The sequence below is a fragment of the Equus quagga genome, chromosome 15 (assembly GCF_021613505.1).
Source record: "Equus quagga isolate Etosha38 chromosome 15, UCLA_HA_Equagga_1.0, whole genome shotgun sequence".
Taxonomy (NCBI): domain Eukaryota; kingdom Metazoa; phylum Chordata; class Mammalia; order Perissodactyla; family Equidae; genus Equus; species Equus quagga.
In genome coordinates, this window is record NC_060281.1 from 50,603,849 (window position 1) to 50,616,616 (window position 12,768).

General features: G+C 50.8%; 1 protein-coding gene across 1 annotated transcript in view; it reads left to right on the plus strand.

Moving 5' to 3' along the window:
* The first annotated feature begins 11,152 nt into the window (after positions 1–11,152).
* Positions 11,153–12,768, plus strand: part of GFOD1 (glucose-fructose oxidoreductase domain containing 1) — a 105,632-nt gene continuing 104,016 nt past the window's right edge. Inside the window, exon 1 of the mRNA XM_046639566.1 lies at positions 11,153–11,405. Coding sequence (XP_046495522.1) covers positions 11,153–11,405 — 253 coding nt within the window. The remainder of the gene's footprint in view (positions 11,406–12,768) is intronic.

Genomic DNA, 12,768 nt, shown 5'->3' on the forward strand with positions numbered 1-12,768 from the left:
GCCCAGACAACACAATTATGGCTCCATGGATAATTGGGCCCTTCCTGTGTGGAATAGTTCTCCTTCTCCAATACCCGACTGGGCTCTTTGACTTGGGACGTTATCTGATTGGATTGAAGTGATTAAAGTGAATTGAATGCTCATTTAGTTTGGCCTGAGGCTGGGTGTTCTATCTAAGGGTGGCCAGGGAAGGTCTCTGTCCTATAACCAGCCCTTCCTTCAGTGCCCTGTGAGTCTTTGTGGGGCTGGGTCTTTCTTTTAGCGAGGAGAACTGTCATCGGAAATTCTTGGGATGGGAACTTTTTGTTGACTTCTCTCTAACGTTCTCAGTTTGGACTCTCATAGACAATGCTTTTGTCAAATAAAAATGGCAAGTAATAGGATATATTGGAATATATGAGGAGGCCATTTTGGTGTAAACCTAATTCGGCTTGACCTTGTCTTTCCAAAAGGTCCTGACCCAGACCGTTGAGCATGCATTGTATATCTGCTTTAGAGATTCCCTATGGCAAGAGCAAAAGGCCCTTGAGATAAAGGTGCAACTTCCCTCCCCCTCCCAACATTGGCGTCTCCTTAAGGATTAAGCATCTTTCCTTAGGCTAGAAACTGATTGCTGCGCTCACCTGTGACCGCCCAGCTGGAGACAATAGACTTGGCTCCTGCTATGCCCACGAAGATAGCAGACCCACTACCTGCTGTGTCCATCAAGCCCTGTGCCGACAGGGCAACCTTGTGACTATTGTGGGAGGGACATTTCAATCATATGTGAAGCACCCTCTTTGAGGGTATATAACCGCCCTACGTACCCCCACTTCTTTGGAGTGCTCTGTTCCTTTGTGGAAAGACTCTCCCGGGTTATAATCCTAAAATTTAAGCTCAGAATAAACTCACCCAAATTTTCATTTATAGATTGGTTATGGATTATTTTCGTCGACAGTTCCCTCCTTCAGCGTTGTTGCTGTGCTCTTCCGTAGCCAGTGGCTACCCGTGTGATTCTCTTCCTTTTCTCTCTCTAACTGTGACTTTGCGCAACCACGAATATTGCTTCACTGCTAGATGACATTCTTCTTCTTTTTTTTAAGTATGCTTTTTGGAGAGGAAGATTTGCCCTGAGCTAACATCTGTTGCCAATCTTCCTCTTTTTTTTTTTTTCTCCCCAAAGCCCCAGTCCATAGTTGTATATTCTAGTTGTAGGTCATTCTAGTTCTTCTATGTGGAACGCCACCACAGCATGGCTTGACCAGCAGTGTGTAGGTCCATGCCCAGGATCCGAACCAGCAAACCCCGGGCCACCAAAATGGAGGGTGCAAACTCAACCACTCAGCCACAGGCCGGCACCTGACATTCTTCTATTTGGGGCACAGTCAAGCTTCCGCACCCATGGCCAGAGGGCCCAGGGGCCACCAGTGAGTTAGAGACCTGCTAGAGAGATGGTCCCTCCTACCTCAGGGGACCCAAGGCCCCACAGGCCGGTCACCCCCAGATGCCTGAGGCCTTCCTTGGCTTACCCCCGTGTGCTATCAGATACTAGTTTTCTATGTGCCATGATGCGGTAAAGGTAGGGAAGTTCTGTGAGGGATCTGCCGCTGAAGATAAATATGCTTTAATTTGTGAGCCACATTCCCAAGTTTCATGTTAGACCTGATATTACTTCCCTGCCGTTAGCTCTGAGCCCTCGGCAAAGTTCTGTGTACAAGCTGTAGTCACATCTTGGCTGTGCGTGAAGAGGAAAAAGAAAAGTTGTGTGTCTACGGCAGGGGGATGGTGTGGGGTGGGGGAGAGGACAGTGGGTTATTGTGTTGGTAGCCATGGTTGGTGAGGGACTCCGAAGGGAAAGAGAATCTCCCCAGGAGAATCAGGGCTGCCGCTTCCATATGGACTGTCCTTCCACTGCTGACTCTGGAGGCCCTACACTTAATTTAATGGAGGCAAGGAGCATTTCCTTATTCTTTCCTCGTACTTTGCCCACCACCCCTCCGCCCGCCCGTGCCGCCACCCCATGGTTTGTGTGTGTGTCACTCCCACAGAACTGCAGGTCACCTCTATGATGATCTTCTTGTACACTGCATTGCGCTGTTTTCTCTCACACCATCTGCTTGTCTGTCTGATGCACAAGGCTGCGAGCTCCCTAAGGGCCATGACAGAGCCTGTGAGCTCTGCATGCCCAGGGAGCAACTCAGGGACGCGGACAGAGCAGGCAGGAAATGAACGTAGATTGGACGTGGGGCTGTGGTCATCTGGCAGCACACGCCACGATAGTTGTACTGCTGGTTGAATGCTCAGCGTGGAGGGCTGCTCTGCCCCCTCACTGCCCGACCTCTCTCCAGGTCTCCCAGGCCTGCCCATGACCCGGCAACTGACATGCTGATGTTCCATCTAGCAGGGGGCCTCCAAGACCCTGTTCCAGGTGTGGTGGCATTTCTTTAGATTGGTTGGCACCCCTGCTGTCTACACCCGATGTTAAATGATTTCACTATCATCCCTGGGTGAGTCAATGAATGAATGAATGTCCTTCGTTTCGTTGTACCCCCATCTTGTGCTGATTGCATGACACGTTCTTGTTCTCTCTGCCCTCATTCTCCCAGGCCACACTTTGCCCCTGTTGACCTCTACCTGAGAGCAACGCCTGAGTCTCTCAGCCCTCTGAACGGCCCTCCCCTGGACCATACTGTTACAGGACACAGCCCACGTTATGGCATCACCACCCTCAGACTCACAGTTCGAGTGATTGATTTTGGATTCTGCACGTTGCCTAGTTAATAAATAGGAGAGACTTGTTTAAAATGGAGCGTATGTTGTTTTATGTGCCTACCCTTACATCAGACATGGAGGGAGTGGAATAATGCCCTTAATTTGAATTGCAAAAGCCATTCATTCTCTCTCCATTGCAAATTAAAATTTTAAATAGAATTCACTTTCTGCTAGACTGTTACAAGGGTTGTTTTCCTGGTGAGCGAAGCTGTGTGTGTAAGCAGCGTGTTAATGATTTGGGATGCTAAATCATTTTCCAGCGTACTTACTGATCTTTCTGGAAAAAGCATCATACTTACTTTCTGTTTACGTAGAGAACAATGATATCATCTGCTCCCATGCCTTAACGCTGACTGAGGCAGCAGAAAGTTACACAGACTAGCATTATCCCAGAGGAATGGCGGGCACGAAGAGGCCAAGTTCCCAGAGCATTTCCACACATCAAGAAGGAAAGTTCTGTATTTTCCACACAAGCTTGTGATGCTCAAGGCCCTGTGTGTTTCCTTTAATCCCAATCCAACCCCTAAGGGCCATGCTTTAACAAGTGTCTGTGCTTCCCTTGGCTGGGTGAGTGACACAGATCAGAAACCTGTTGCTATACAACCTGGTGGAGTCAACTATTATTTCTGGTATTTCAGAGGATCAGTAACTAGCTAGATGCTCTGGGCTCCCTCCCTCCATGAGCTCATTTACTCAGAGTTGGCAATGGAGACAAAAGAGATTTCTGAGCATGGAACCGGAACTGTTAGTTCATTTAAAACATTTAAATGGGTTTTCTCTTTTATTTTAAATGTAAGTAAAATACAGAAATGTAGAGAGAAGGAGTTGCCTTTTCATTTTATAGGTTATTTCTTCTTACAAATATGTAGCTGTATGCATAACAATGTGAATGTACTTAATGCCATTGAATTATACACTCAAAATGGTTAAAGGGGCCACCCCATGGCCGAGTGGTTAAGTTTGTGTGCTCCGCTTCGGTGGCCCAAGGTTTTGCAGGTTCGGATCCTGGGCGCAGACATGGCACCGCTCATCAGGCCATGCTGAGGTGGCAACCCACATAGCACAACCAGAGGCACTCACAACTAGAAGATACAACTATGTACTGGGGGGCTTTGGGGAGAAAAAGAGGAAGAAGGGGAAAAAATGGTTAAAACCATAAATTTTATGTTATGTCTATTTTACTACAATAAAAAGACAAAAAGCATATAGTTGCAATAATATTACATAAGCAATATTGCTTTGGTCTTTTAAACGTAACATTATGCTGTAAGCATTTTTCCATACCATTACAGGACATTAGAAAATGTTTTAATGCCCACATGGTGAATTTATTCATTCAACATGGATTTATTGTATATGCGTGAGGTACCAATACTGTTTTAGGCCGTGGAGATATAGCAATAAATGAGACCAACAAGACCGACAGACTCAAGGTGTCCTTATTCCAGCTGGAAAAGGCAGGCCATGGGCAAGGAAGCCAACTCAAGAAGATCGTGTGGATGCTGGGAACAGAATTAAACAGGGTGGTGTTGGCCAGTAGCCAGGGTTGGGTGGGGGCGGAATAGCTACCATCATAGGGTGGGGAGGATGTGACATGGGAATTGAGCCCAAAAGGCTGACAACAAGCCAGCAGGTGAATGAAGGGCTGAGGAACAGCATTCTGGCAGAGGGAATAGAAAGTAAGAGGAATCAAGAGGAGGCGAGTGTCATTGACAGAAGGAATGTCAGCTCAAGAGTGAGTAGTATCATACAAAAGAGGGGGAGGGACAGAGCAGAGGGCCTCCTGGGCCATGGGGATGGGTTTAGATTGTACTACAGCACAGGGGGACAGCAGCAGAGGGCTGCCAACAAGTCAATGATGTGGCCAATGCTTTTGAAAACCCTGACCACTTACGGATGGGAGACAGCAAGGGTGTGAGGGCCAGTCCTGTTAGCAGGCTACTGTGGTGTCCAGGAGAGACACGATGTGGGCAGTACTGTCCCATGCCCCTGTCCCCCTGGAGCAGCGTAAAAGCCCAGCCCCCTGTTCTGACCCCATGGCAGCTCTGGTGAACGGCTCCTCAGGGAGTCAGCTGACCTGTGCTACGGGAAGGGGAGAAGGAGGTAGAAGAGAAACAGGAGTGTACTTCTCTTCTCCAGAGGGCCACGTGCCCTGCTGTCAGGGGCAAATAGGGTCCGTGGCATCTAACCTAAGTTCAAGGACAGCATGCTGGGTGGTTACATACTGTGATTTTGAAGTCAGGTGACTTCAGTCAAATGCTTGACTATATGACCAACCTTTAACCAAAAGTCACTCAGCTTTTTATGTAGCAGTTTCTTTACTCGCAATAATGGGGATAACTGTTTTCATCTGAAAGGGCTGGGAGGAGTAACTACATATGAAATGCTACTCAGTGCCTCACGTACGGCAAGCACTCAGTAAGTGGAAGCTATTATTACTGACAAAAAATCCCCTAAGAGTTGAAAGTGTAATGATGAATGGGTACTTTTCAAAACTCTACTAACGAGCCAGCCCTGGTGGTCTAGCCGTTAAAGTTCGGCAGCCCAGGTTCGGTTCTGGGCACAGAACCACAGCACCTGTCTGTCAGCTGCCATGTTGTGGCATTGACTCACATAGACGAACTAGAAGGACTTACAACTAGAATATACAACCGTGCACTGGCGCCCTGGGGAGGGAAATAAATAATGAAATAATACTAATAATGATACTACTAATAATACTAAATAATGAAAAATACTAATGAAAACAAGTTTGGGAATAAATTTCAGCACCATGCATGTTAGAACTGCTTAGGGGAATGGCTCTAGGATCTTCAGCAGTCACAACTATTCAAATTTTTCAACTTGGCAAAGCTCTATTTCTACAAAGAGCAAAAGCATTTCACTCCACCAACATTAAGATTTATAAGGATATTGGGTATTTACGGATACTCAGCTAAAAATAACCAAAGCCTGTTTCCACTTTGTAGCAAAAAGAACAGTAAACATATCTAATGAAATAGCAAGAGTTTCTCATTTACTTTTCATTAAAATATTTCCAAAATTGTGGAAGCAAATAAACCAAATTGTTTACAGTGGCTACATAAGGATGGAGAAAAGAAGGTAGAATTCATCTTATTTTCTGAAATTTCTGTAAATGTATAAGCGACTTTTACAATGAAAGGTATTTTAAATTATCACTAAACTAAATTAATATGAGAAGAAATTCCATTTTATCATCATCCTAGGGCTGTGAATGAAAAATAAATCCTTCTATTTTTATTTCTAAAAGAAGGTTTAGAATGTTCCTTTCGGAGTCACATGACAATGATCTTAAATGACATTAAAATGGGCCTAAAATCTTTACCCAAATGCAAATAGAAGAGGTTGGCAGCTAAATCATGAATGAGGGGAAGGAAAATTTAGGCTTATTTGCAGAACTGTTTTAAGATGTCAAGATGTCAGGTTGCATTGCGTTTCAGGATCCCGGTTTAAGAGCGTTTCAAATGAAGAGCGTGGAGGATAACCATGTGACGTTTCCGAGGGTACCACGTGCACAAGCGTGTTTTTCCGTCAGTATCCCCAGGAGCTCAGGATGATTCGCGCTGAGAGTGATGCCCTTGTGCCCAGCCCTCGTGAAGCAGGACCTGCTGAACTAGTGAGACACAATGCACACCCAGCTTCTCCGCTAGCCCCACTCTAGGAAGTCACCCCAACTCTTCACTCACCTCCCACGTCCAGTAAGCTACGAGGCCCGGGAGACTTCATCTCCTTGTTCTAGCTCGAAGTGCCCTGTTTTGTCTCCTGTACCTGTGCCCACATCTTTCTCCCCATGCCTGGCGCCCTTGTCTGGTCCCCCTGCCCTCACTCTGGGGTTACTGCAGTGGTGTCCTCGAAGGGGCTGCGTTGGGTGTGCCCCCTTGCAGTCCACCCACCTCACTGGAGCCTGAGTGATGGCTCTAAAATGCCAATCTGATTGTTCATTGTCTGCTTTAAGTGGCTCATCGATTCCCTGGCTTCCTCCACATGGACCCTTCCCCCTTGAGTAGCCTGTTTTTAGCCTCCCTCTTTCTAGAATATTCTCTCCTCTGTCTTCTAGCTAACTCCTGCACATCTTTCAAAATCTAGGTCCAGCCCACTCTTCTCTCTGCACATCTTCAAAAGCTTCTCATTCTGATCTCAAAGCCTTCCTCTGCTTCCAAGTCATCCCCTGCAGGCCCCTCCTATGTCATGGGTCACATGGTACTGCCATTGTCAATTCATGTCCCCAACCAACAGGCCACCAGGCCTAAGCAACCTGAGGCAGGGGCCCTGCGTACTCAGTCTTGCTTATCCAGGGCTTGAACCATTCTTGCACACAACACTTGGCCCAGTTCTAAAGACTTTATAAATATGAACTCACACAATCCTCATAATAACACACGGTTATTAGAAGAACATGTATTTGTCTAACAAATGTATACTGAGTGTCCAGCAGGTGTTAGATATAATTTTAGGTACTGGGGATTCAGAAGTGAACAAGACACACAAATTTCTGATCTCAAAGAGTTTATCATCTACTGAGGCAAAGGGATAATAAACAGGTATATAATATAATGTGAGGCAGTGAGAGGAGCCATAAAGAAAAAAAAGCCAGACAAAGGGGTGAAATGTGACAGAGATGTCATTTTAGATAGGATGCTCAGGCAAGGCGATCTGAGGAGGGGACATCTAAGCAGAGATCCGAATACAGTGAGGGAATAAGCCATGTGGATATGTGTGGAGGGGAGTGGAGGCGGGGTGAGGCAGAAGAAAGTGAGTGCAAAGGCCCCGAGACAACAGGCTCTGCCCGTGCAGTGCACAGCAAGGAGGCCATGTGCTGGGATGCAGGGTGTGGGCTGGAAAGTGGTAGGCGATAAGAAATGCGAGGTGGGAGGTTAGGTCAGGTAGAGCCTCTCTGCCCATCCCGAGGACTTCGGGGTCTATTCACGGGTAGGTGTCAAGCCTGGTGGGTTAGGATGTGACTTATCCTTTAAAGGATCACTCCGACTGCTGAGTGGTGAATATGCACTATGGGGACCAAGAGTGGAAGCAGGTAGACAAGTGAGGAGGCAGATGCTGTGGTCCAGACAGTGATGATGGGGACTGCAACTCCCCACAGAGGTGGAGAAGAGGTCTCTGGACGCATTCTGCAAGGAGAGCGGACAGGATCTGCCGATGCCTGGCTATAGAGTGTCTGAGGGAGAGGAGTCCTGGATGGCTCCGAGGGTTTTAGCCAGCTGGTGGGCTGGCGGTGCCATTTGTTGAGATGGGGATGACTGCAGGAAAAACAGTTTGGGGCAGGGCTGGAAATGAAGCATTTGTTTTAGACCCCTAATCAGGAGTTGCTGCAAGGATTTAGCTTTGTCTTCTATGAAATGGGGACAATGTTTATTTTACACATTTCTAATGAGAATCAAATGTGATCTTTTTTTTTGAGATTACGTAGGTGGAAGGTTTATTTATTTGAAAAAATTTTTTTGGTGACAGAGATTGGCCCTGAGCTAACATCTGTGCCAATCATTCCTCTATTCTGCGCTTGGATCTCCGCCACAGCATAGCTTGATGAGCGGTGTAGGTCCAGACCAGCATCCCAACCCGGGAACCCGGCCACCAAAGTGGAGGGCCCTGAACTTAACCACGGGTCACCACTGGCCGGCCCAGGAAGGTTTATTTTTATTCACACTGAAGCTAGGGGTAGAGTTCCCTTTAAAAGAACACAAGCAAAACTCCCTCTTATTGGTTAGACATTGCTGCCTTGCACAATTGTTGCTCCTACCCGGAAATGATGTTGGTAACACACCATATTTATTTATTTAACATTTATAGAGAGCTTACTATGTGCCAGACACTATTCTAAATATAAACAGGACCTTATAAAAAATTAACTCATATAATCCTCTAAAACTCTTTGTGGTATACACCATTATTCCCTCCATTTTACAGATGAAACTGGCACAGAGAGGTGAAGTAACTTGCTTAAGGTCCCACAGCTAGTAAATGGGAGAGCCAGGAGTCCAGCTCAGGTGCTCTGGCTCCCCTTTCAATCCCAAAGCCAAACTGCACATCCCCTGCATCCTGTGAGCCTGCCATCTCTGACATGTGATTGGGTCTCTTCTGTACTGAGAAGGGGCCTCCTGCCTAACAATACTGCCTGCTCCCCTGCCCCAGAGTTGTTCCTGCCTCGGTTCTCACAAAACCTCAGTCAGTATTGATAGCAACACCCCCTTTTGTCTCAGCCCTTCCCCGAGCACTCAGTGTCCTCTGTGCCTTTCTTCCAATGTCCTGAGGTTGGGCTCCTCCCCGCATTGCCACACACAAGCTTTTTTGGTATCCTGCTCTCTCCACGCGCCCCGCCTCACTGGCAGTTGTTACAAGTTGTCCTAAACGCTTGCAAGTAGCATGTGTCGGAGCGGACCACGTGCCACACTAAGCTGAGTGCTGAAGACGAGATGAACCTGGCTGGAACCCTGACCTCTCCAGAGACTTTGAGCTAGAAGCCAGGTCCCCGGCCTCAAGAGGGCGCAAAGCAGGCAGTGAATGGACATTCATTTATTTATTTAGAAAATGTTTATTGAGTGCCTACTACATGCCAGGCAGGCAATGTGATAGATGCCGAGGATATGGAGGGAAACCAGACACGTGCAGGGTCCTCACGGCTCCAGGGGCACGGGGTGAGCCAAAGCCTGCTCCCGGGTCCTCTGCGAGGGCTCAGGAAGGGAGCAGGGAGAGTAGAGGTGGGGGACAAGGGGATGGAGGTCCCAGGAAGGGACGGCGAAAAGAGCCAAAGCGCGAGGCCAGAGAGGCTGGCGTGGCATCGGGCCAGGGCGACCCCTCCGTCTCCAAACCCGGACACGGACACACGTGCTGCAGCCGCTTCGGGGACCCCCTGCCCCGCTGCGACCTCCGAGCACACCAGCGTCTACGCGGGCGCCGGCTTCACAGGGAATGCACAGCTTGTCAAGACAAGACTGTCTGGGAGAAAGACCGCTGCACCGTGCGTGCGCGGCCGGGGTCGTGGGGGTGGCGCACCACTGGCGCAGGCTTTCTTAAAGAGAGAGAACTCTCCGGCTCGCTGCCCAGGCTCTGGGGCCTGGATTCCAATCCCGACCTATTGCTTACCAACCGGTTGTGTGACCTTGCGCAAGTCACTTAACCTCTCTAGGACTCAGTTACATAATCAATTAAATGGGTGTCCAATAACCTTAATGTTGGTGCTAGAATTAAAAGAGAGAACGCCTGGAAAGCTTCCCGGCTTTCCATGGTTCCCGGCACGTAGCGAACGCTCCCGGAGCCGAGGTTGTAATTACCCGCTGCTCACACCTCGCTGGGTCAGCTGGCCTCCCTGGGCCCCGGCGCCCGTTGCTCTCTTCCAAGGGACCGATGACTAGCCTATTGGAGCGCGCCCTGCCTTGATGGATTTATTTGCTTGCTGGGGGCGGGGTTTCGAAAGGGGCGAGGAGTAGAAGAAGGTGGCGGAGGGCAATGAAAGGGAAGAAGCGGTGGGGCAGAAGGCGAGCGAGGCGGGGCGGGGAGGAGTCGGGCTGGGTTTCTGAGCCCGGGCGCAGCGCGCACCCGGAGCCCGCGGCGGCGGGGCGGGGGTGGCGCGCGGTGGCGGCCAATGGCGCTCGGCGCTGCGGCGGAGGCGGTGCAGGAACACCCGGCCTGTGACAGCCAAACTCACCAACTCCGCCCTCGTCCCCGCGGGATCCCGGACCCGAGCCGGCCTGGGGCCGAGGCCGCCCGACTCGCGCTGCGAGCGAACATGGCAGCAGAATGAGAAGGCTGGCGCCGGGTCGTGGCCGCCGCCGCGCTGCAGCTCGAGATCCGCGCCCGGCGCCCTCCGAGCCGCATGCTTAGCCGGCCTCTTGGTGGCCGCTGGATTATTTCATTCGGAGTGGAAGGCGGGGAGAAAGGGGACCCTGCCGCCGAGCCGGTCCGTGCTCTGGCACGGTGTAGAGGCTTGTGCGTACGCCTCACCGGCTGCGGAAACGACGCGGGAGAGAGCCGGTCCCTGGCTGCGGCGGCGCGGGCGCGGGGATGAGCCGGCCATGGAGCCGCCTCGGCTGGGAGCACGGAGCCTGCCGGCGCTGCGGCGGAGGCGCCGCCTGAGCCGGGGCTCCGCGGGGCTTTGGGGCCTCGGGTGTCCCGGGGAGATCCCTGCCGCCGCGTCCGGGAAGGACGCGAGCCCCGCGTGGCGGACACTGCAGCAGTCACCGTACTGAGGCGCCCCGAGTCTGCTCCGCCTGCGGCTCGGAGCGCTCTCGGCACCCGGGCGTCTTGCCCGGTGCACGGCGTCTGGAGCACCGCAGTGAGCCGGGTGCAGGAGTGGCTAGAGGGGTGTGTGTGCGCGTGTTCGACTGGAGATCCGAGCTAAAGCAGAACCAGACGGACCCGAGCAGCCATGCTTCCCGGGGTGGGCGTGTTCGGCACCAGCCTCACGGCCCGTGTCATCATCCCGCTGCTCAAAGACGAGGGCTTCGCGGTGAAGGCGCTGTGGGGCCGCACGCCGGAGGAAGCGGAGGAGCTGGCCAAGGAGATGAGCGTCCCCTTCTACACCAGCCGCATTGACGAGGTGCTGCTGCATCAGGACGTGGACTTGGTGTGCATCAACCTGCCGCCGCCCCTCACCAGGCAGATTGCTGTCAAAACCCTGGGTGAGCGACCCCCTCCCCCAACTCTCCTTCGGCCTTCTCTCCTTTCCTTCTCTGCTGCTTTTCTCCTCTCGCCCCCTCTTCATCCCAGAAGCTCACACGGCGTCTGCTCTGACCTGGGGACCTGAGATCCGACATTCCGCTCGGAGCTCTGTTTTTCCTCATCCGTGGCCTTCCCACCTCTGCGCTTCTCTCCTCCCTTCTGACACCTCCTGGACGCGCTTCCCCACGTGTGTGGCGCAGAGGCGTGTGTTCCGGGGATGGGGGACGAGGCAGACCAGACGCTGAGTACTGGGGATGGGCAGCTCTGAGGGGGAGAAAACAGACCCCGGCTGTGTGTGTGGTGCCCCAGTGTGTGCGTGCATGCGCGCCTGAGAGAGGCGAGTGCGCGCCCAGGAACGCCTGAATAAAGGGCTGCACACGTGTCTCGGTTGCTCCTAGGGGCGATAGACTACCTGACGTTTAGCAGCTGTGGCGCCCTGCTAGCGTAGTTTGTTTCTTTCTACTGTGAGTTAGTTTAGTGTGAGATTAGAGATATGACCATCCGCGGGAATCATTCATCTTTGCTGAAAGCAAGGATGGCGGGAATGGTTGGAGGGGGGTTGGGGGGAATCTATTGGGACGTTTTGGGGCGGGGGCGGGGACCGGGCCGTAGGTTAGTAAAGATTGGTTTGATAAAACCAGAGGGATTTAACTTTCCAGGGCGGCAGCTTAGGAGTTGTCTTCTGCGCAGATCTGGAGTTACAGTCTTAGATTTTTAGGGGATGGTCGTAGTAGTTCCAGAGGCACCTGTGGGAAAAGGCCCAGCGCTGCCAGTTTCACTTGGAAGCGTGCAACAATCCCTCCTTAATTCCTTGAATCCTTGGTGTTGACTAGCCGGTTGGGGGTGAGCTCACCACGCCTCACCATCCGGTCTGCCCACCTCACCCAGGCGGACTGAACAATCTCAGACAGTGTATCGGCGTGTGTGCCATGCCCAGAGGAAAAAAGTGCATGTTTTGTGCATCAGCAGTTCTCACACACACCTAAGACAATCCCAGGAAGATGCACACTCCTTACTCTCCGGAGAAAATGTATTGCCTACCCTTGAAAGTTGGAATTGTTATTGATGAGGAAAGAGACAATGCGTATGGCACAGGGTGCCAGCTTAGAGAAGAGTTCCAAGGGAAAGACTGGAAGGAACAGGGCCAGCACTCAGAAACCAATGGTAATTTATGTAGTCATGGAAAGAATGTTTTAATTTTAAAAACGGGTATGGATTCAGGGTAGGTGAAATGTACAGAGATTTTAATTCTATCTTCAAAGACCTCTGACCAAGCGTAGAGCTCTTTTTCCCTAGAAAACCGTTTTTATCAGGCCGTTCTGC